This window comes from Oncorhynchus nerka, linkage group LG8 (assembly GCF_034236695.1).
Source record: "Oncorhynchus nerka isolate Pitt River linkage group LG8, Oner_Uvic_2.0, whole genome shotgun sequence".
NCBI classification, from domain to species: Eukaryota; Metazoa; Chordata; class Actinopteri; order Salmoniformes; family Salmonidae; genus Oncorhynchus; species Oncorhynchus nerka.
In genome coordinates this window covers 44358970-44380610 of record NC_088403.1, presented here as the reverse complement: position 1 = coordinate 44380610, position 21641 = coordinate 44358970, and the positions used below count along the sequence as shown (strand labels likewise).

At 42.9% G+C, this 21641-nt stretch overlaps 1 protein-coding gene and 1 pseudogene across 1 annotated transcript; one reads left to right on the top strand and one right to left on the bottom strand.

Annotated features, from left to right (window-relative positions):
• Window positions 1-4005: 4005 nt before the first annotated feature.
• On the bottom strand, window positions 4006-12347 carry LOC115133371 (zinc finger protein 501-like). Its single transcript, XM_029666534.2, has 2 exons — window positions 10702-12347; window positions 4006-5732 (listed from the first exon to the last, which is right to left on the bottom strand). The coding sequence occupies exons 1-2, from the start codon at window positions 10859-10861 to the stop codon at window positions 4384-4386; spliced, it is 1509 nt and encodes a 502-aa protein (XP_029522394.2). The 5' UTR covers window positions 10862-12347; the 3' UTR covers window positions 4006-4383.
• A 4426-nt stretch (window positions 12348-16773) lies between these two features.
• LOC115133841 (heterogeneous nuclear ribonucleoprotein C-like) lies at window positions 16774-21384 on the top strand (annotated as a pseudogene).
• The last annotated feature ends 257 nt before the right edge of the window (window positions 21385-21641 follow it).

The following is a 21641-nucleotide window of genomic DNA, read 5'->3' as shown; positions in this document are numbered from 1 at the left end:
CTGGTACTGTATATAAACACAGGGAAATCATTGGGCCTTCAATGCACTTTAGTCTACTGTTTGATCAATTCATGGTTTTAATAGTTGCACTCTGGAGCCCTTGTAGTATTGTAGGCTAGGGCCGGTGTGAACGGTGTGAGCTGGCATCTACCAGCTAACGTTTGTTGCCTATGTTTTAGGCCTAATGCTTATTTGACTCATTATATACCTAGCTTTATTTAATAGCATTATTTGAAAGGATTTGAGGGTTAGTTTAAGACAGCATTTCCCAAACTCAGTCCTGGGTACCCCAAGGGGTGCATGTTTTGGTTTTGCCCTAGGAGTACACAGCTGATTCAAATAATCACATCATTGGGCTTTTATTATTTTAGTCCACTGTGTATTGCTAGGGAAAAAACAAAAACGTGCACCCCTTAGGGTCCCCAGGACGGAGTTTGGGAAACGCTGGTTTAAGAATTAGGGAAACAGGGAAGCAGGTCATGAGATATGTCGTTGAAGATCTTACGCACGGGCCCCTGTAGACTATAAGCAAAGCAGCGCAGTTCCAATCATTTATTGGTCACATACAAGTGATTTGCAGATGTTATTGTGGGTGTAATACAATGCTTGTGCTAGCTCCCACAGTGCAGTACTATATAACAAGTAATATCTAACAAATTACACAACATATACCCAATATACACAAATCTAACTAGGAATTAAGACTATACACAGTACATATGGACAAACAATGTCAGAGCGGAACAGACTAAGATACAGTAGAATAGTATAGAAAAACAGTATATACGTACATATGAGATGAGTAATGCAAGATATGTAAGCATTATTAAGTGAATGAGATACCGTAGAATAGTATAGAATACAGTATGTACATATGAGATGAGTAATGCAAGATATGTAAACATCATTAAAGTGACTAGTGTTCCATTCCTTAAAGTGGCCAGTGATTCCAAGTCTATGCCTACAGGCAGCAGCCTCTAATGTCCTAGTGATGGCTGTTTAACAGTCTAATGGCCTTGAAATAGAAGCTGTTTTTCAGTCTCTTGGTCCCAGCGTTGATGCACCTGTACTGACATCACATTCTGGATGATAGTGGGGTGAACAGGCATTGGCTCGGGTGGTTGATGTCCTTGATGAACTGTGACATTGGGTGCTGCAGGTGTCCTGGAGGGCGGGAAGTTTGACCCCGGTAATGCGTTGGGCAGAGAGCCTTGTGGTTACGGGCGGTGCAGATGCCGTACCAGGCGGTGATACAGCCCGACAGGATGCTTTCAATTGTGCATCTGTAAACATTTGTGAGGGTTTTAAGTGACAAGACTAATTTCTTTAGCCTCCTGAGGTTGTTGCGCCTTCACCACACTGTCTGTGTGTGCGGTCCATTTCAGTTTGTCAGTGATGTGTACACCAAGGAACTTGAAGCTTTCCACCTTCTCCACTGCGGTCCCGTCGATGTAGATAGGGGGTTGCAACCTCTGCTGTTCCCTTTAGTCCACAATCAACTCCTTTGTTTTGTTGACATTGAGTGAGAGGTTGTTTTCCAGGCACCACACTCCCAGAGCCCTCACCTCCTCCCTGTAGGCTGTCTCGTCATCGTTGGTAATCAAGCCTACTACTGCAAACTTGATGATTGAGTTGGAGGCGTGCTTGGCCACGCAGTCATGGGTGAACAGGGAGTACAGGAGGGGGGTGAGCACACACCCTTGTGGGGTAACACTTTACTTGACACCCAGCGTCATAACATGTTATGACACTGTCATGACACTGTTGTGACATACACAAGACAGCCAAAAGTATGTGGACACCTGATTGTCGAACATCTCATTCCAAAACCATTGTCATTAATATTTTTATTTTAACTAGGCAAGTCAGTGAAGAAAAAAATTAAGATTTTACAAGACAGCCCTGAGTTGGTACCCTCTTTGCTGCCAACAGCATCCGTTTCTGGGAAGGCTTTCCACTAGGAACATTGCTGTGGGGACTTGCTCCCATTCAGCCACGAGCATTAGTGAGGTCAGACACTGATGTTGGGCAATTAGGCCTGGCTCGCAGTCGGCATTCCAATTCATCCCAAAGGTGTTTGATGGGGTTGAAGTCAGGGATCTGTGCAGGCCAGTCAAGTTATTCCACACCGATCTTGACAAACCATTTCTGTATGGACCTCGCTTTGTGAACATGCTGAAACAGGAAAAAGCATTCCGCAAACTGTTGGCACAAAGTTGGAAGTACAGAATCTTCTAGAATGTCATTGTATGCTGTGGCGTTGATTTCCCTTCACTAGAACTAAGGGGACTAGCCCGAACCATGAAAAACAGCCCCAGACCATTATTCCTCCTCCACCAAACTTTACAGTTGGCACTATGACTTTGGGCAAGTAGCGTTCTCCTGCCATTTGCCAAACCCAGATTCGTCCATCGGACTGCCAGATGAGGAAGCGTGATACATCGCACCAGAGAACTCATTTCCACTGCTCCAGAGTCCAATGGCGGCAAGTTTTACACAACTCCAGCGACTCTTGGTTCCAGCCGACGCTTGGCACTCCCAGCTGACACTTTACACCACTCCAGTCGACACTCGGTAGTGAGTGTTGCAACCGAGGATAAACAATTGTTACGCACTTCGGCACTCGCCGCTCCCTTTCTGTGAGCTTGTGTGACCTACCACTTTGCGGCTGAGCCATTCTTGCTCCTAGATGTTTCCACTTCACAATAACAGCACCAGGTGAAACGAAATTTTATGAACTTACTTGTCGGAAAGGTGGAATCCTATGATGGTGCCACGTTGAAAGTCATTGAGCTCTTCAGTAAGGCCATTCTACTGCCATTGTTTGTCTATGGAGATTTCATGGCTGTGTGCTCGATTTTATACACCTGTCAGCAACGGGTGTGGCTGAAATAACCGAATCCACTAATTTGAAGGGGTGTCCACATACTTTTGTATATATAGTGTGTATATTGCTTTAATTTATGGCTGGTTATGACACCTACATAGGAGTGTCAAAACCCACAAAACCTACCACACAAGGCAAAACATTCCAGAGCAAAAACCAAGCCATGAGGTCGAAAGAATTGTCTGTAGAACTCCGAAACAGATTTTTTTTCGAGGCACAGATCTGGGGAAAGGCACAAAAAAAAACTATGCAGCATTGAAGTTCCCCAAGAACACAGTGGCCTACATCATTCTTAAACGGAATACGTTTGGAACCACCAAGACTCTTCCTAGAGCTGGCCGCCTGGCCAAACTGAGAAGTCGGGGGGAGAAGGGCCTTGGTCAGGGAGATGACCAAACACCCGATGGTCACTCTGACAGAGCTCCAGAGTTCCTCTGTGGAGATGGGAGAACCTTCCAGAAGGACAACTATCTCTGAAAATAGCTGTACAGCAACGCAATCTATGTGTCATATTTCAGTCTAATTGTAATACAATTTGTAAAATGTCTAAAAAAACAGTTTTTGCTTTGTCATTAGGGGGTATAGATTGATGAGGGGGAAAAAAAACTATTTAAACCATTTTAGAATAAGGCTGTAACGTAACAAAATGTAGAAAACGTCAAGGGGTCTGAATACTTTCCGAATGCACTGTAGGTGTCATTACCAGCCATAAAGCAGTTATGACCGTGTCATAATGTGTTATGCCGCTGGGTGTCAAGTAAAGTGTTACCTTATCTTCAATATCATGGATTGCTGCATGTTGCAAAAATGTATATTATTATTGTGACGCATAATTGCCATGGTAATTTTGTAAAAATCCAGTCGATGAGCATTATGGGTAATGGAGTCATTCTACAGATTCAAAATGGGCCCACAATTGCTTACATCAAATGCATTTTTGACAGCACGATTTTAAATCATATTATACAAAACACAGCGACATATCAAGTGTACAGACAGATGTAAGAGGACAACACTCTTCTTTTTAACCTAAAATGAAGAAAATCAGCCCCAAATTGTACTCTCCCGCAGCTTAGAAGGCTTATGTTATAATATAGATAAGCAGCATTAGGTCAAAATGGATGAGAAACAGTTTATAGCATTTTCTGGAAAGTACCTTTTTAAAAATTTTTTATGTACAAATAACATCAGTCAGAACATTTTCTCATCGCCCTGAGAGAAATTCCAAAACAAACTGAGAGGAATTCCTGTTTCTAATGCCGTGAAAACATCAACAGACTTTGAACAGCAGGTCTGTGTGTTTCCTAAAATACTCTGTTCATCATTCAAATAAAATCTAACTTTATTTACAAAAGTAAATTATTCACACATCTATATGAATATGAATAATCCAGAGTTGTTTTCTTCAGTCCCCCCCCTCGAGTGATGTCCACATCCTACCCTTTAATATCCTTCTTCTTACATAATATCTATTTGTCATAATTGAATTGCCTCTATCAATTTTCATCCAGTTTTATTCCTTTGTGGATTGTTTTCACATGTGTCAGCAGGCTAGACTTTTGAGTGAAGCTTTTCCCACAGTCACCACAGCTAAACGGTTTCTCTCCTGTGTGAGTCAATGAATGCATGTTTAGGTGTTGCTTCAGATTGAAGCTCTTCCCACAGTCACAACAGCTAAACGGTTTCTCTCCTGTGTGAGTGAGTTTGTGCTTCCTTAGGTTCCCCTTCAAATTGAAACTTTTCCCACAGTCACCACAACTGAACGGTTTATCTCCTGTGTGAGTCAGTTTATGCTTCCTTAGGTTCCCCTTCAAATTGAAGCTTTTCCCACAGTCACCACAGCTAAACGGCTTCTCTCCTGTGTGAGTACGTATGTGTTCAGATAGGGTCCACTTCTGATGGAAGCCTTTCCCACAGTCACTACAGGTAAATCGTTTCTCTCCCGTGTGAGTAAATATATGCTTCTTAAGGGAACCCTTCTGACTGAAGCCTTTTCCACAAACACCACAGCTAAATGGTTTCTTTACAGTGCCGGTCAGTATATCTATGGTTAAGTGTTCCTTGAGATTGAAGCTCTTCCCAGAGTCATCACAGCTACAGCTAAATGGTTTCTCGTCTGTGTGAATCATCGTGTGTTTGGAAAGATCTCCTTTCACTTTGAAGGTCTCGCCACAAACAGGACAGGTGTAGGGTTTCCCACCATGACAGAGTCGGACATGTGCCTCCAGTTTACAGGTGGAGTTGTAGTTTGTTTTGCAGAAGCGGCATTCACTGGGTCTCTTCTCGGGGAGAGTAACATGCCTCTGTAGGTCAGCTTTCTGAGCAAATGTTTCACCACAGTCACAGCAGCGGTGAGTTATTCTAGACATGGTGGTGGGTTTGGAACAGTGTTCCCCCAATGGTGGGCTAATGTCAAGTCCTACTGGGTTGCGGCTTACAATTGAAAAATGGCTGGAGTCATTGTTTTGATTATATGGAGGGTCACAGGGATTCTCAAGACCCTTTAGGTGGGTCACAGTGCCAAAAGGTTTAGAATCCACTAGTTTAGAGTCACTGTCTCTGTTCTCCACCGTCTGGGTTTGGGGAAGAGTCAAGGACCAATGTGGGTCTTCCTGATCCCATTCACTTTTCACACAGAAAGGAGTGAATTTAAACTCTATGATATCAGCCTCCAGCCTTTGAAGCTGCTCTTCCTCATGACTGGTGCCGAGTTCCTCCTGTTCCTCTTTAATCTGTGTGTGCCCTGGGTCCTCCTGCCCCAGACTGGGGCTCCACTCCTGCTCACAGTGCTGCTGCTCAGGGGGAGCCTCCTCTTCATAAACTATGGGAGAGAGCGGCAGGGAGTCTGGAGGGAAGAAGAGGAGCAGAGGTTTGCTATATACACCACATAATTAAATCGAACACCTGAATCATACAGTCATCAGCCTTTAGACATGCCTGAGTACACCTAGCTACGCTAAACATTCAAAAGTAGTATGTTCTTATTTTATTTTACCATTATTTTATCAGGTAAGTTGACTGAGAACACATTCTCATTCACAGCAACGACCTGGGGAATAGTTACAGGGGAGAGGAGGAGGATGAATGAGCCAAATGCAAGCTGGGGATGATTAGGTGACTGTGATGGTATGAGGGACAGCTTGGGAATTTAGCCAGGACACCCATCCGAAGGACAGCACTCTACACAGGGCAGTGTCCCCAATCACTGCCCTGGGGCATTGGGATATTTATTTTTGAACAGAGGAAAGAGTGCCTCTATGTGGAAGATTAGAAGTTGCTAACTGAGCTAAATACAAGTTATCTGAACACAAGTGTGACGTGTAGAGTATTTTTTCATGTTTTGGTCAAATATCACGACTAAGTTCAGCATATTGGTTATGAAATTGGACATTTGAAACCAGGGTTTTGATACTGGGCAATACATCGAAAATCCACAACCACAGGAAGCAGAAACAGTACTTTTAAGATAATTTTTCATCAACAGGGACGAACTTAATCAGGTAAAAACTGTCGAACGAGCCCCCAAAAGTGCTATGATTTATTGATTTTTATGATATTAGTTAATCATGAAAATGCGTTTGGCCTGCCTAGCTAATTGGCAGTGTTGGGGAGTAGTGAACTACATGTAGGACCAATGCAACTGTTTTTAAATCAATATCAAATCATTTCTGGGTAACAATTAGCCACCTTACTGTAATAGTTTCCCATTAAAATGGCAAAAAAATTGCTCTTAAGCAAGAATTTGGCTAGGACTGTCTGGGAGTGGTCTGAATGGGGAGGGGGAAACTTAAAACTAGCTGTTATTGGCAGAGAGGTTTGGAACTGTCTTTATTATTGGTATATCAACCAATTTACCGCTTGGTGATGTCACCAGGCAAGCCAAAACTCCCACCCATGCAAACAGGCTGATTAGAAGATCCTGTGTAGATTGCATTTTCAACCAGCAAGTATCAGGAATTCAGCTATTACAGTCACAACCTGTTGCTGACAGGTGTATTACATTGAGCACAAATCCATGCAATCTCCATAGACAAACATTGGCAGTAGCATGGGCTGAATGAAGAACTCAGTGACTTTCAAATTGGCACTATGATAGGATACCACCTTTCCAACATGTCAGTATGTCAAATGTTTTGCCCTGCTAGAGCTACCCCGGTCAACTGTAAGTGCTGTTATTGTGAAATGGAAACGTCTAGGAGCAACAACGGCTCAGCAGTGAAGTGGTAGGCCACACAAGCTCACAGAATGGGAGCGTCAAGTGTTGAAGTGTGCAGCGCGTAAACATCGTCTGTCCTCGATTTCAACACTCACTACCAACTTCCAAACTGCCTCTGGAAGCAATGTCAGCACAATAACTGTTCTTTCGGGAGCTCGCCGCCATTGGACTCTGTAGCAATGGAAACGCATTCTCTGGAGTGATGAATCACACTTCACCATCTGGCAGTCCGAAGGAAAAATCTGTGTTTGCCAGATGCCACGAGAACACTACCTGCCCCAATGTATTGTGCCAACTGTACAGTTTGGTGGAAGAGGAATAATGGTCTGGGGATGTTTTTCATGATTCGGGCTAGGCCCCATAGAAATCTTAATGCTACAGAATCTAAACGATTCTGTGCTTCCAACTTTGTGGCAACAGTTTGGGGAATGCCCTTTCCTGTTTCAGCATGACAATGCCCCCGTGCACAAAGCGAGGTCCATACAAAAATGGTTTGTTGAGATCAGTGTGGAAGAACTTGACTGGCCTGCATAGAGCCCTGACCTCAACCCCATAGAACACCTTAAGGATGAATTGGAACACCAGCTGCGAGCCAGGCCTAATCGTCCAAAATCAGTGCCCAACCTTACTAAAGCTCTTGGGGCTGCATGGAGGTCCCCGCAGCAATGTTCCAACATCTAGTGGAAAGCCTTTTCGAAAGAGTGAAGGCTGTTATAGCAGCAAAGGGGGGACCAACTCCATATTAATGCCCATGGTTGAGATGTTCAATGAGCAGGTGTCCACATACTTTTGGTCATATAGTTTAGTTTCTTAGCAAAGAGCTATTCCTCGATTTCTGCTAGGACTGTCTGGGAATGTTCTGAGTGGGGATGGGAAATCTGAAAACTAGCTTTTATAGTTGCGAAGAGACAGAATCACTAGATCACATATTCTGGTATTGAACCTATGTAGCTTGTTTCTGGTCACAGGTTCAGGAATGGCAGAAAAATCACTCCATTCACCTAAAACTAACCCTACAAATAGCACAGTTGGGAGATTTGGAAAACCATAGTCAATAAACAAAATAATGCTTAGTAAAAATATAAATCTTTGACTTACAATTTGTAGATACTATGCAATTAGAAAGGCTCAAAATGTATGGCACATTGAAATCATACGTGGGTGGTGTACAGAAATAGGTGCGGTTGGCTGAGGGTAGCTAAGGGGTAGGATTAAAAGCTCATGATTTATAATAGTTATGACTGAAAACACTATTTCACATTTACCTGATATGTTTAAGTACAATCTATCCAGATGTCAGAGCAGGGCTCAATTCAAATGAAAGGCAGTCAATTCAGGTCATTTTTATTTAAAATTCTGAAATGTAAATAGTTTGGAAAGAAATAGCTTCTACTTGTCAGTTTATTGAGAATTCATTGAAAATAAATGAACATTTTACAATTATTGAATTGTAATTTTAGTTTACTTTCTGAATTGACTGCCTTCTATTTGAATTGAGCCCTACCCTGATATATCAAATAACTATATTTTTGCTATGTAACTAATGTGTAAAAAAAAAAAAGTGACACGTAGGTAAAATGTGTGTAGAGTTTTGTCTTCCGATTACAAAAATGGGCAGCAAAACAAAAAAGCTATTATTGGCAGAGAAGTTTGGAACTCTTTCTTTATTGGTCTATTAACTCCTTTACCTGGTGATGTTACCAGTTCGGCCAAAACTCCACCCCACCAAAACGGGATGAAATGTCTCTTTTCAAACAGCTCTTACACCGAAAGGGCATTAATCATAAAAAATATAAAACACAGAAAATCACGTTTTTAACTGCACTGAGGTTTAAGTGAACAATATTTTGTTAAGGGTGGCTTTCATGTCGCTTAACTTCCTTCAGTGTAAAGTACCTTCAAAGTATACCTATTTAAGTGTACCTATTAAGCCCACCAGAAACGAAGTTTAGACATTTCTAACATATTACTGCCCTAATTTTAGTAGGAGTAGATATAAATTGACAGATTCATCTCTTGTGAAGTTATGACTTTACTTACATTTATTTTTAATTTTTATAAGAAATCAAAGATTTGATCAAATATGTGAAAAGTGTACCCTTTAAGCTCATGCATAGGTGTTCCAAATAAGCCAACCTCTTAAAATATATATTTTAATTCATTTCCAATTGTTAAAAACTTAATCATTGTACATAATAAATGTCAGTTTTACTTGTCAAAAATATAAATACAACATGTAAAGTGATGGTCCCATGTTTCATGAGCTGAAATATAAACAACCCCAGAAATGTTCCCATATGCACAAAAAGCTTATTTCTATCAATTTGTTTTGCACAAATTTCTTTACATCCCTGCTAGTGAGCCTTTCTCTTTTGCCAAGATAACCCATCCACCTGACAGGTGTGGCATATCAAGATGCTGAATAAACGGCATGATTATTACACAGGTGCACCTTGTGCCGGGGACAATAAAAGGACACTCTAAAATGTGCAGTTTTGTCACAAAACACAATGCCACAGATGTCTCAAGATTTGAGGGAGTGTGCAATTGGCATGCTGACTACAGGAATGTCCACCAGAGCTGTTACCAGATAATTTTATGTTCGTTTCTCTAACATAAGACGACTCCAACGTCATTTTAGAGAATTTGGCAATAGGTCCAACCAGCCTCACAACTACAGACCATGTGTAACCACACCAGCCCAGGACCTCCACATCCAGCTTCTTCACCTGAGGGATCATCTGAGACTAGCCACCCGGACAGCTGATGAAACTGTGGGTTTGCGCAACCAATCATTTCTGCACAAACTGTCAGAAACCGCCTCAGGGAAGCTCATCTGCTTGCTCGTCGTCCTCACCAGGGGCTTGACCTGACTGCAGTTCGCCATCATAACGGACTTCAGTGTGTATGCTGTTGTGTGGGTGAGCGGTTTGCTGATGTCAACGTTGTGAACAGAGTGACCCATGGTGGCGGTGGGGTTATGGTTTGGGCAGGCATAACCTGCTGACAATGAACACAATTCCATTGTATCAATGGCAATTTGAATGCAGAGATACCGTGAGGAGATCCTGAGGCCCATGACTGTGCCATTCATCCGCTGCCATCACCTCATGTTTCAGCATGATAATGCACGGCCCCATGTTGCAAGGATCTGAACATAAATTCCTGGAAGCTGAAAATGTCCCATGGCCTGCATACTCACCAGACTTGCCACCCAATTGAGCACGTTTATAATGCTCTGTATTGACCTGTACGACAGCGTGTTCCAGTTCTCGCAAATATCCAGCGACTTTGCACAGCCATTGTAGTGGAGTGGGACAACATTCCACAGGTCACAATCAACAGCCTGATCAACTCCTTGCGAAGGAGATATGTCGCGCTACATGTGACAAATGGTGGTCAAACCACATACTGACTGGTTTTCTGATCCACGCCCCGACCCTTTTTTAAGGTATCTGTGACAAACGGATGCATATCTGTATTCCCAGTAATGTGGAATCCATAGATTTTGGCCAAATTAATTTATTTCAATTGACTGATTTCCTTATATAAACTGTAACATGTTGCGTTTATATTTGTGTTCAGTAAACATACGAACCTATACATGTTATCTTTGGTGTGATACACAGCAGTCTCCGTAGCCGATCATTCTCCTCCTGGTACCCCACTACCGTTTCCTCAACTGCCCCGAAAATCTCCACAGCGGCAGCCGTTAAACGCTCATTCAAAAACACACGCAAGAACTCTAGTTTAGACATTTTCTATCAAATTAGTTTTGCGTTGCAAATTCAACTGAGTCAGTTGGTATTTCTTTAGTCAACAGAATGAATGTTCAAAATCAAAACAAATTCGTCTCCAATCCTACTTCCGTGTTCTACTCCAGGAATTTTAGACGATTCCTTGGTTCTAGCTAACGAGTGGCAAGCTCAGAAACACAACAGCGCCGCCAGCTGGTTAGGGGTTTACTACTGTGCAAGCACACTTACACCAACTGATTAATGGATTGCTGAATGCATGCATTTTTTCTCTTGCTTTGTTTGTTCTTTTCCATATGATGTATCTCTGATAAGCTACCCAGGAAATGTATGTAGCCTTAGAAATAAAGTTAATGAAATCAATAACTTGCTAACATTAGATAACGTTCATATATTAAGCCTTTTCTGAGACTCACTTAGATAATTAATTTGATGATACAGCATTAGCAAAACAAGGATATAACATCTATAGAAGAGACAGGAATGCTTATGTGGGAGGTCTTGCTGTATACAAGTGGATTCAGAAAGTATTCAGACCTCTTGACTTTTTCCACATTTTGTTACGTTAGAGCTAGGGATGAACACTATATCAGTATCGGACGATATGAGCTAAAAATGCCAACATCGGCATTGGCTCAATGTCTTGTTTAAAGCCGATGTGCAAAATCGATGTCAAAGCTGATGTGCATACCTACATAACGTAGGTAGATGAATGATGTAATGACGCCACAAAAAATATAGCGCTACAAGTGCAACACAGCATTCCTAACCTACCATACAATGTCTGCTGTGTGGATTGAGCAGTCAACAAGTCGAGCAGTTATTTGAAAGAGTAAGAACATTTCAGCGAGACAACTCAAAGGCGAAATCCATTAACTCCAAAATAATGGAATTCATTGCCCTTGACAATCAATAATTATCTGTTGTGGATGATGTTGGCATTCGCCGACTGGTCGAGCACTGGTACACACCACAAAGTAAGCGCTATTTTTAAGATGTTGCCTTACCGGAGTTACAAAGTATTGTTGAAACTCACATCCATGAGCTACTTGCTATGGGCGTCACTGCTATTAGCTTCACGACTGACATTTGGACCACCGATGTCAGCCCCATGAGCTTTATGAGTCTGACAGCAGAGTGGGTCGACGAGGATTTCGTACTGAGGAAAGCCGTGTTGCTCAAGAATGTGCTGGTTCTCATACCACTGCTGCCATTTCAATGGCATTTGAGAACATGTTTGAAACTTGTAAACATGAACACTCCTAGCTCCATCCGAACAACTGACTCAAGAAATAAGCTCAACTGAGTCTGCAGCAGACGTGATACCCTGTCATGGCATTGAATCGCGTGCTCAACAAAACTGCCAACACAGATTGTCGGGTTATCTTGGAAAAGTACTCTACGAGAGGAAGTGAACAAGCGATTCGATAGCATTCTCTCTGAACCTCTACTGTGTCGCCACCATGCTAAATGCTAGGTACAAGGGCCGCTACTTCCTTGCAGACAAGAAACCGGGTTTACGTGAAAAGTTAGACACAGCTGGACAAGATGTAAACGGACACAGTGACCGTGCTCACCGAGGAAGAGAGGCCACTGACAGACAGAGCTGAAACTTCACTGCTTGACATGTATGATGTAATCCTGGTTGAGACTGAAGAAATGAACAACGAAACAGCACAGCAAGTAAGTGAAATAAATATGTTTTGATTATGTTTTACTGGTAATGGGGACATATGTAAATGCCAACAAAATAACTTTGGTCGGTGTGTGTGTGTGTAAACCAATTTAACTGTACTAGAATGCATAAACGGCCGCTAAAATATTAAATTATTATCGGTATCATTTTTTGGGGGGCGAGGAAAATATCGTATATCGGTGTTGACCAAAATTTGTATATCGGTGCATCTCTAGTTACAGCCTAAAATAGTTTTTTTCTCCCTCATCAATCTACATACAATACCCCATAATGACAAAGCAGAAACAGGTTTTCAGAAATGTTTGCTAATTTATAAAAAATAAAAAACTGAACTAAGACATTTACATAAGTCTGAACGACCCTTAACTCAGTACTATGTTTAAGCACATTTGGCAGCGATTAGAGCATCAAGTCTTCTTGGGTATGACACTACAAGCTTGGTACACCTGTATCTGGGGAGTTTCTCCCATTCTTCTCTGCAGATCCTGTCAAGCTCTGTCAGGTTGGATGTGGAGAGTTGCTGCACAGCTATTTTCAGACCTCTCCAGAGATATTAGATCGGATTCAAATCTGGGCTCTGGCTGGGCCATTCAAGGACATTCAGAAACTTGGCCCGAAGCCACTCCTGCATTGTCTTGGCTGTGTGCTTAGGGTCGTTGTCCAGTTGGAAGGTGAACCTTCAACCCAGTCTGAAGTCCTGAGCACTCTGGAGCAGGTTTTCATCTAGGATCTCTCTGTACTTTGCTCCATTCATCTTTGTCTTGATCCTGGCTAGTCTTCCAGTCCCTGCTGCTGAAAAACATCCCCACAGGATGATGCTGCCACCACCATGCTTCACCAAAGGGATGGTGCCAGGTTTCCTCCAGACGTGACGCTTGGCATTCAGGCCGAAGAGTTGAATCTTGGTTTCATCAAACCAGAGAATCTTGTTTCTCATGGTCTGAGAGTCTTTAGGTGGCTTTTGGCAAACTCCAAGCTGGCTGTCATGTGCCTGTTACTGAGAAGTTTCTTCAGTCTGGCCATTCTACCAAAAAGGCCTGATTGGTGGAGTGATGCAGAGATATTTGTCCTTCTGGAAGGATCTCCCATTTCCACAGAGGAACTCTAGAGGTCTGTCAGTGTGACTACCGGGTTCTTGGTCACCTCCCTGACCAAGGCCCTTCTCCCCCGATGGCTCAGTTTTGCCAGGCAGCCAGCTCTAGGAAGAGTATTGGTGCTTCCAAACGTCTTCCATTTTAAGAATGATGGGAGGCCACTGTGTTCTTGGGGACCTTCAATGCTGCAGAAATGTTCCCCAGATCTGTCCCTCGACACAATCCTGTCTCGGAGCTCTACGGAACAATTTCTCTTCGACCTCATTGCTTGGTTTTTGCTCTGACATGCACTGTCAACTGTGGGACCTTGTATAGAATGGTGTGTGCCTTTCATGTCCAATCAATCAAATTTACCACAGGTGGACTCCAGCCTAGTTGTATAAACATCTCAAGGATGATCAATGGAAACAGGATGCACCTGAGCTAAATTTCAAGTCTCATAGAAAAGGGTCTGAATACTTATGTAAATAAGGCATTTCTGTTTTTTATTTTTAATACATTTGCACAAAAAAAAATCACCTGTTTGATTGGACATGAAAGGCACACACCATTCTATACAAGGTCCCACAGTTGACAGTGCATGTCAGAGCAAAAACCAAGCCATGACGTCGAAGAAATTGTTTCATCCATTTTTTTTAATCATGAAAAACAACTGGAAAATTAAGGGTTAAATGTGAAATGCAAACTACTAGGCTAATCAGGCCTATAACAATGGAGTACTGATTGGCTATAGATTTTGAATTCAATTTAGTTATTCTCTCTGCCTTTTTGAAGTAGCCTTTTCCCCCTTATCGAAATCCCAAAGCAAGGAGTTTTCTTCTGCTGTTGTGATAGCCAATCACTACTCTCCATTGTTGTAGTTTTGATTAGCCTATTAGTTTGCATTTCACATTGAACCCCTACTTTACCAGTTGTTTTTCATGATTAAAAAAATGGATGAAATTGTTCACCTGGGAACTGAATAAATTGGAGGCAGGCAATCATCGAATGTGCTGGTGCTGAAACGGCGACCCACAATCTAAACCTAAAGCGCTCTACGCTATGAAACAACTCCACATGCTGTGTGTTTCTTTTCACTCCTTGTACAATAATATCTCTAATGGGGAGTTTTGTCATCCACTAAGGGAATTATGTAGCACGATTGGTTTGTACCCCTCTGAGTTTGACATCTGCCAGACTAGGGCCCAATGACAAATCGACCCCTAGACCCTACGCCAGCCACCCTCAACTGGCAGACCACGGTTCATATCTGGACCTAGAAAGGGGTGGATATGGACTGCGGTCCTGACGTACATTTTTGTCAAATAAAAAATGTAGGAACTGTCGGACTTTCAACTTACTGCTGTTAAGAGTTATAATAGTAGAATGTCTGCACGAGGTGCAATTTAATTTAGAAATTTGTTAGTGCATATGGACATTTTGTCCTCTTGTTATGCATTTTTACTCTTGACATCCCAGGTGGCCCCCATTTGATTTTGCTGAGTCACTCAGGTATGAAAACACATAAGACATGGCAAAATGTGTAGAATTGCAGGAAATGCGCTTTAAAATGGCAACAGTTTGGGTTCGCATGGGTATCGAGGTCGGGGTTTGTTACTACGCCGATAAATGACGATATCCATCCGGCCCTTTGCCACCTCGGACATTTGTGTAACCGGACCTTCTGAAATAGTACCCAGCTGTGTGTATTGCATCACCTTTTGATTCGGGTCACATGCGCTGCCTGTATTCTAGTCTCATATTGATGCTGGTGGATAGCAACCCCGCCAACTGGCCAGCAAAGAAAATATCATCACACAATTTGTGCTTTTGGCAAGACAACCAGACCCAACACAAGAGCGAACAGTCTCATCCAAAATGATTGTGTGTGTGTGTGTGTGTACACGGTGCAGAGACAGATGTGGAACTTCCCTTGGCTGTGTCGTGGTCCGTTGTAACATCTGTTTTTATCATTAGGAAAGTGGCTGTGGGCCAAGAGGTACTCTGCTTTGGGATTGACATTTAGGAATGTCCTCTTTCTGACACCACGCCAACTAATTACATGTCCCTTGATTTGATTTTCAGAAATGTATAATGAATGACGGTATGCCAAAATCACTTCATATTATTAATAATACATGAGATTTATATAGCACTTTTCAAGGACCCGAAGGCGTTTATATTGTTGTTGTTCAGATATTTGTGTGCACTATTATACTATTGTATTATCAAGTGTGTCTTACAGTATGTTGGGCCTCACATGCCAGTTATGATTCATACTCTTTGTCTGTCTATGTACAGTAATATTCTTAAACACTTTGGGGTTTTCTGAATTGGCTAATTGACCTGCCCAAGGAATCGGTTTCTAACTTATTTGTCTTGTTTTATATGATAATACTATTCATTTTTTGGGCCATCCTCTCCTTTTTCTTTTACCTCCATGACTCCATGTTTTTTAGTGAGGCATATACACTGTATATATTTTATATTTTTGAAGTACCTCATGGGAGCAGCACTGATCCAAAAATATGAAACGCTTCACTTTCTGAAGACTTTTGTAGTTCTAGAGACATCACTCCATAGATGCACTACGTCTCCCACGATGCATAGCAGAGCTCAGGCTCAGTTGACAAATAACAACACTCTTCTCTCCAACTGAAACAGGCAGACCATGCCCGTCCAAGGCACAGGCAACATGGAGTGAGTTCTGGTTACTTCAACCTTCCAAATAAGTTCTCTAGATGTAGAAGCAGAGACCTTCCGGTATAAACCCTGAAATAGAACCAAAAGCTCTGCTGACACACAAATAGTGTGTGTAAATAGGAGAACCTCCACCCACCTTCCTATGTACAAAACCATTATATGTAGATTATAGGCACAGAAAAGTGGAAAGGGCCTAAAGTCCTCCTATGCACAGTCATTGCTGTAAGCCATCATCTAAAGTAGCCGACAAACATAATTAATGGGATGCTCATGTGTAGGGGGTGTACTGTGTGTGTGTGTGTATGGACGCAGACTCTCAAATCAGGTCCAGTTTATTTTGGAAAGCAGCCCTGTACAGTCACAAACATGCATATCTCAACTTCTCCGTTCTCTTCCTCTCTCTTTCCTCTCCTCCCTTCATTTCCCCCTCATAAACACACCAGCCGGCCTCTCACCTCCAGTAGCGTGATGTCCGGCAACGTGACCAACAAGACGGACCCTCGTTCGCTCCGTTCTCGGGTTTTCATCGGGAACCTCAACACACTCCTGGTCACCAAGGCAGACGTGGAGGCCATCTTCAAGTAGGTAGCACGATACTCTGGCTGCTCTCTGCTCCAACATCACCAGCCTCGGTGTATGTGTGTCTTTCGGCGGGGTTGGGATAGAGCAGGAGAATCCAATTCAATGCTGTCCCAGAAGGGCAATTCTTGTGTAGCGTGAAAATATCCAATGGACAGCCACAGATGTACAAAATACACATTTCCATTCGTTGTACATTGGACAATAAATGAACTCGTTCTTCTTCAGCAAGTACGGCAAGATTGTGGGCTACTCCGTCCACAAGGGGTTCGCATTCGTCCAGTACGCCAACGAGAGGAACGCCGGGCCGCTGTAGCGGGCGAGGACGGGAGGATGATTGTAGGACAGGTGCTAGGTAAGAATCCAGGCAGCGGTATTCCACTCCTGCTCCCGTGTCCCCACTCTTCCTCCAATATGTTTCCCCTCTTCTAAAGGCATAGTATATGTGGGGACATGTGATAATGTGGATGTTACACCCCCCTGTCAAGATATAGCTTCCTCTTGATTTTCCCTCTTTTTTTCCCCCTCTGCTCTAATTCTGTTCTTTCTGTATGCCTTTCTGTATGCCCCCCCCCCCCCCCCCAGACATTAACCTCGCTTGTGAACCGAAGCCTCAGAGATTGAAGACGGTTAAGCGCTCCGCAGGAGACATGTACAGGTGTACCTCAACTCCTCTCTGTGTGAATAAAAAAACAATTAAATATGACCTGTACCAAGTGTTTCAGTTGATCTCGCTCACTGTCTCTCTCCCACCACCCTGGCCGTCTGTCTGTCCGCCCGCCCAGTTCTTCATTTGATTTGGACTATGACTTCCAGAAAGATTACTATGACCTGTAAGTCTTTGGTTCGCCGTTGCCACACACACACTGTACTTGAAAAGGGATAAAGAATCTGATATTTTTGCTGTACCTCCTTCTTAAACTGCAGCGTTCTTTTGAGAGATGTTACACATTGAACCCATTACATTTGTAACAGCCTTATGTCGTATAACCTGTGTGTGTGTGTGCCTGTTTTGTGTTGCCGTTGTAGCATGTACTCGTACCATTCCCGTGTGCCCCCCCTCCGCCTCCACCCCTGTCCCGGCCGGCGATCCCCTCCAAACATCCCCGGGTCAGTTTGAGTGGAGGTGGAGGGGGCAGCCGACGCACCAAGACCCGCTTCTCATCTTCCACCTCCAGGAGCAGCCACAGGACCTCGACCTCACGCACCAGTCAGTGCCACACGCATACATGGCATGACAGACGCTTTCGACACTTCCGACACTGATCAAACACACTTGTGCTAACTACACAACGGTATAACTTGATCTCGTCCCTGACACACACTTACCAACTCCAAATTCACTCAGGCCAGTTACCCATTATTCATTTACCCCGTAGACACGTGCATCCATGTTAATTATCTGGAAGTGACATCTATACCGACTGTAAATGTATGCCTCTGGCTCTCTCCTCCTTCCTTCTCTCCTCTCTCCCCCCTGTTCCTAACCCAGTGAAGACAGATGACCTGCAGACCATCGAGAGAGAGCTGGCCCAGATCAAACACAAAGTGGACTACCTGCTGGAGAGTCTGGAGCGCCTGGGGAAGGACCACAGAAAGAAGTCCGGTAGGACGGGGACGGACACGAGTGATGGATGTACACTCGTTGCCCATTGCATTTTCAGACATAAATATGCATAACGCAACTCATTTTTGTTTATCAATTAAAATCTCTCTGGCTCTCCCTCTAGACATGGAGAGTAGTGGGAAGCCGGAGACCGGGGAGGTGTCTCATCTCCTCAACTGCGGAGGGAAGGAGGAAAGTCTAAAGAGGGCGAGAGAGAACCAGTCTCTCAACGACTCAGAAGAGGAGGAGGAGGGAGACCTACTGGAGGAAGAGTAGCTTACATTTTAGCTAGTCATTTAGCGGAAGCTCTTACCCCGAGCGACTTACAGTAAGTAGTAAGTGCATATATTTCCATACTTCGTACTGGTCCCCCTTGGAAATCGAACCCAGAACCCCAGTGTTGCACGTGCTATGCTCTACAAACTGAGCCACACTTGAGAGGGGAAAGGAACTGTGGGGAACAGAGAAGTGCAGATGGAAAGGAGTTGTAGTGTGAAGGAAAACATTGAGGAGGAAGCAGTAGTGCACTACGTTAAAAAAAAAGTTTTAAAAAAGTTTTTTAAATGTAGTGCACTACGTAGGGGAAAGGGTGCCATTTGGGAGGCAGGCGGTGTCTCGTGTCAGCTCATTGAATCCTGTCGGCAGGTACAGAGTCGAGGAAGGGAGGATAACGATGAGGAAGAGGAAGAAGGAGAGGATGATGGAGATGGCGCCAACGGAGACGATGCTTAAGCAACGCAAACACGCACACAAACCTTGACCAACACACAACAAAATGTGTATAACTGTACATGCCAACACGCACACATACATGGACAGTTGTACTTACTGAGCTCTGTATTCAAATGGGCGTTTCAACTATATACTGCACTTTCGAATGTGCGCTCCCACATACACATTCACTCACACTCTACTGTTGACTGTATGTCAAGGAAATATCTGTCCCTCTTCTTCTCTTTTGATGTCTCTTCTGTATTATTTTGTAGCCTTGTTCGACCATCCTGATCTCGTAAGCTTACATTCTGTGAAGTGAATGGAAACGAGAGCGAGAGAGAGTGGTCAGGATGTTTCTTTTACGTGTCTTTGAGATTTAGTTTATTCCAGTTTGGATCCATTTTAATTCAATTCAGGAAGCACACTGGCATTTACATTTTCCTTTCAACAAGGAACATTTGGAATTGGAATTTGGTTGACTTTCTGAATTGACTGGTATTGAAATGGAATTGACTCCAACCCTGTTCTGGATGCAGTGTTTCTGAAACTTCTCAGCGGAACCCCAGCCATTCCATGTATTTGATCTATTCCAGAGTGTCACACCCTGACCATAGTTTGCTTTGTATATTTCTATGTTTTGGTTGGTCAGGGTGTGATCTGAGTGGGCATTCTATGTTGGATGTCTTGTTTGTCTATTTCTATGTCTGGCCTGATCTGGTTCTCAATCAGAGGCAGGTGTTAGTCATTGTCTCTGATTGGGAACCATATTTAGGTAGCCTGGGTTTCACTGTGTGTTTGTGGGTGATTGTTCCTGTCTCTGTGTTTTGTACCAGATAGGGCTGTTTTTGGTTTTCCACGTTTATTGTTTTGTAGTGTTCGTGTTTATCTTTTTGTTATTGAACATGAATCAAAGAAACCACGCTGGATTTTGGTCCGCTTCTCCTTCAGATGAAGAAAACCGTTACACAGAGCTAGCACACCTGATTCAACTTGTCAACTAAACAAAATTGTGAAATGTCTGGGGGTCCCCTCGAGCAGGGGTACTCTTACCCTACGAGGGCCAGAGCCTGTTGGTTTTCTGTTCTACCTGATTATTAATTGCACACACCTGGTGTCACAGGTCTAAATCAGTCCCTGAATAGAGGGAAAGAAAAAATGCAGTGAAACTGGCTTCGAAGTACAGAGTTGAGTTTGAGAGCCCTAGAGCATTAGTTCCCAAACTGTGAGGCGTGTGAGTTAACATTTTTTTTAAGGAACTCAGTTCGGCTTTAAACTTACTCTTGAAAGGTGCAATGGTAGAATGGACGAGGTGCAATTTCAAAACTGGGTAGTGAATCGGCAGTTGTCCTCTTTTCATGTCAGTCATTGGATACCTTTTAGAGAGCTATTTATAACTTGTCAGAAATGTCTAGATCAACTAGCCCATGTCAGCTAATGCTTTTTTTTTCTCTAATGTTTTAGCCCATAGATATTGTCATTTTTATTTATTTATTTTCACTCATGTCACACGTATACATATAGGTTAGACATGGTAAAATGTATAGAATTGCAAGAAAATGTTTCTTTAAAACCAGAACATTTTCTTTGCAACCCATGACAAAATGTGTAGAATTGCAGGAAATAAGCTTTAAACCTGCTAAATTCTCTCCACCAACAAGAGGGAACCCTTGCCCTGGAGGTTTGAAAACCCACTGAACTGGAGGATAGCTGAGAGGGTGCTGTACTGCTGCATTTACATCAGCAGGTGGCACTGAGCATCTACAGTTTTACACTGAGGCTACGATGAAATGTGGCACACGAGTTGAAAGATTTTACAAGGTTAACAATGATACAGACTTGTATAGGAGGATGTTATGTCAGGAGTTTCCTCTGTATGACATTTTTATTGGCTTGAACCATTTTCATTGTTTGTGTTTATCAGGAAATACATAAGGACTTTGACCTTATTTGACCTTGAGTTCTAAAACGGGCATTATTCATGTTGGTTTGTTTGTTTGTCTCGGTTGCCATGTGATTTCAGTTAATCATTACACGGACGTTGCTTGTGAATAAAAAAAAATCTAAGTGGGAATGTTCCAGTCCAGAATGTCTTTGAGCTGTTTGTAATCAAGATGAAGTGACATGTGTGGGGGTAATAAAGGAGTTTTTCTCTCTCTCTCTTTCTCTGAATCAATGTTGTCCAATTCATTTCAACCCAAGAAATGGCATGGTGATGATGTTGAATCAACGTGGGAAACTGATTGGATTTGCCAAAAGGCATCAACGCAAGGGAATTTAGTCATGTTTTTACCCGACTTTGAAATTCTTGGGCTGATTTCACGTTGAATCCACGTTAGTTGACATCTCAGCCAAATGTAAATCAAAACTAGACATTGAACTAACTAATTGCTATGCAGACGACACACAATTAAT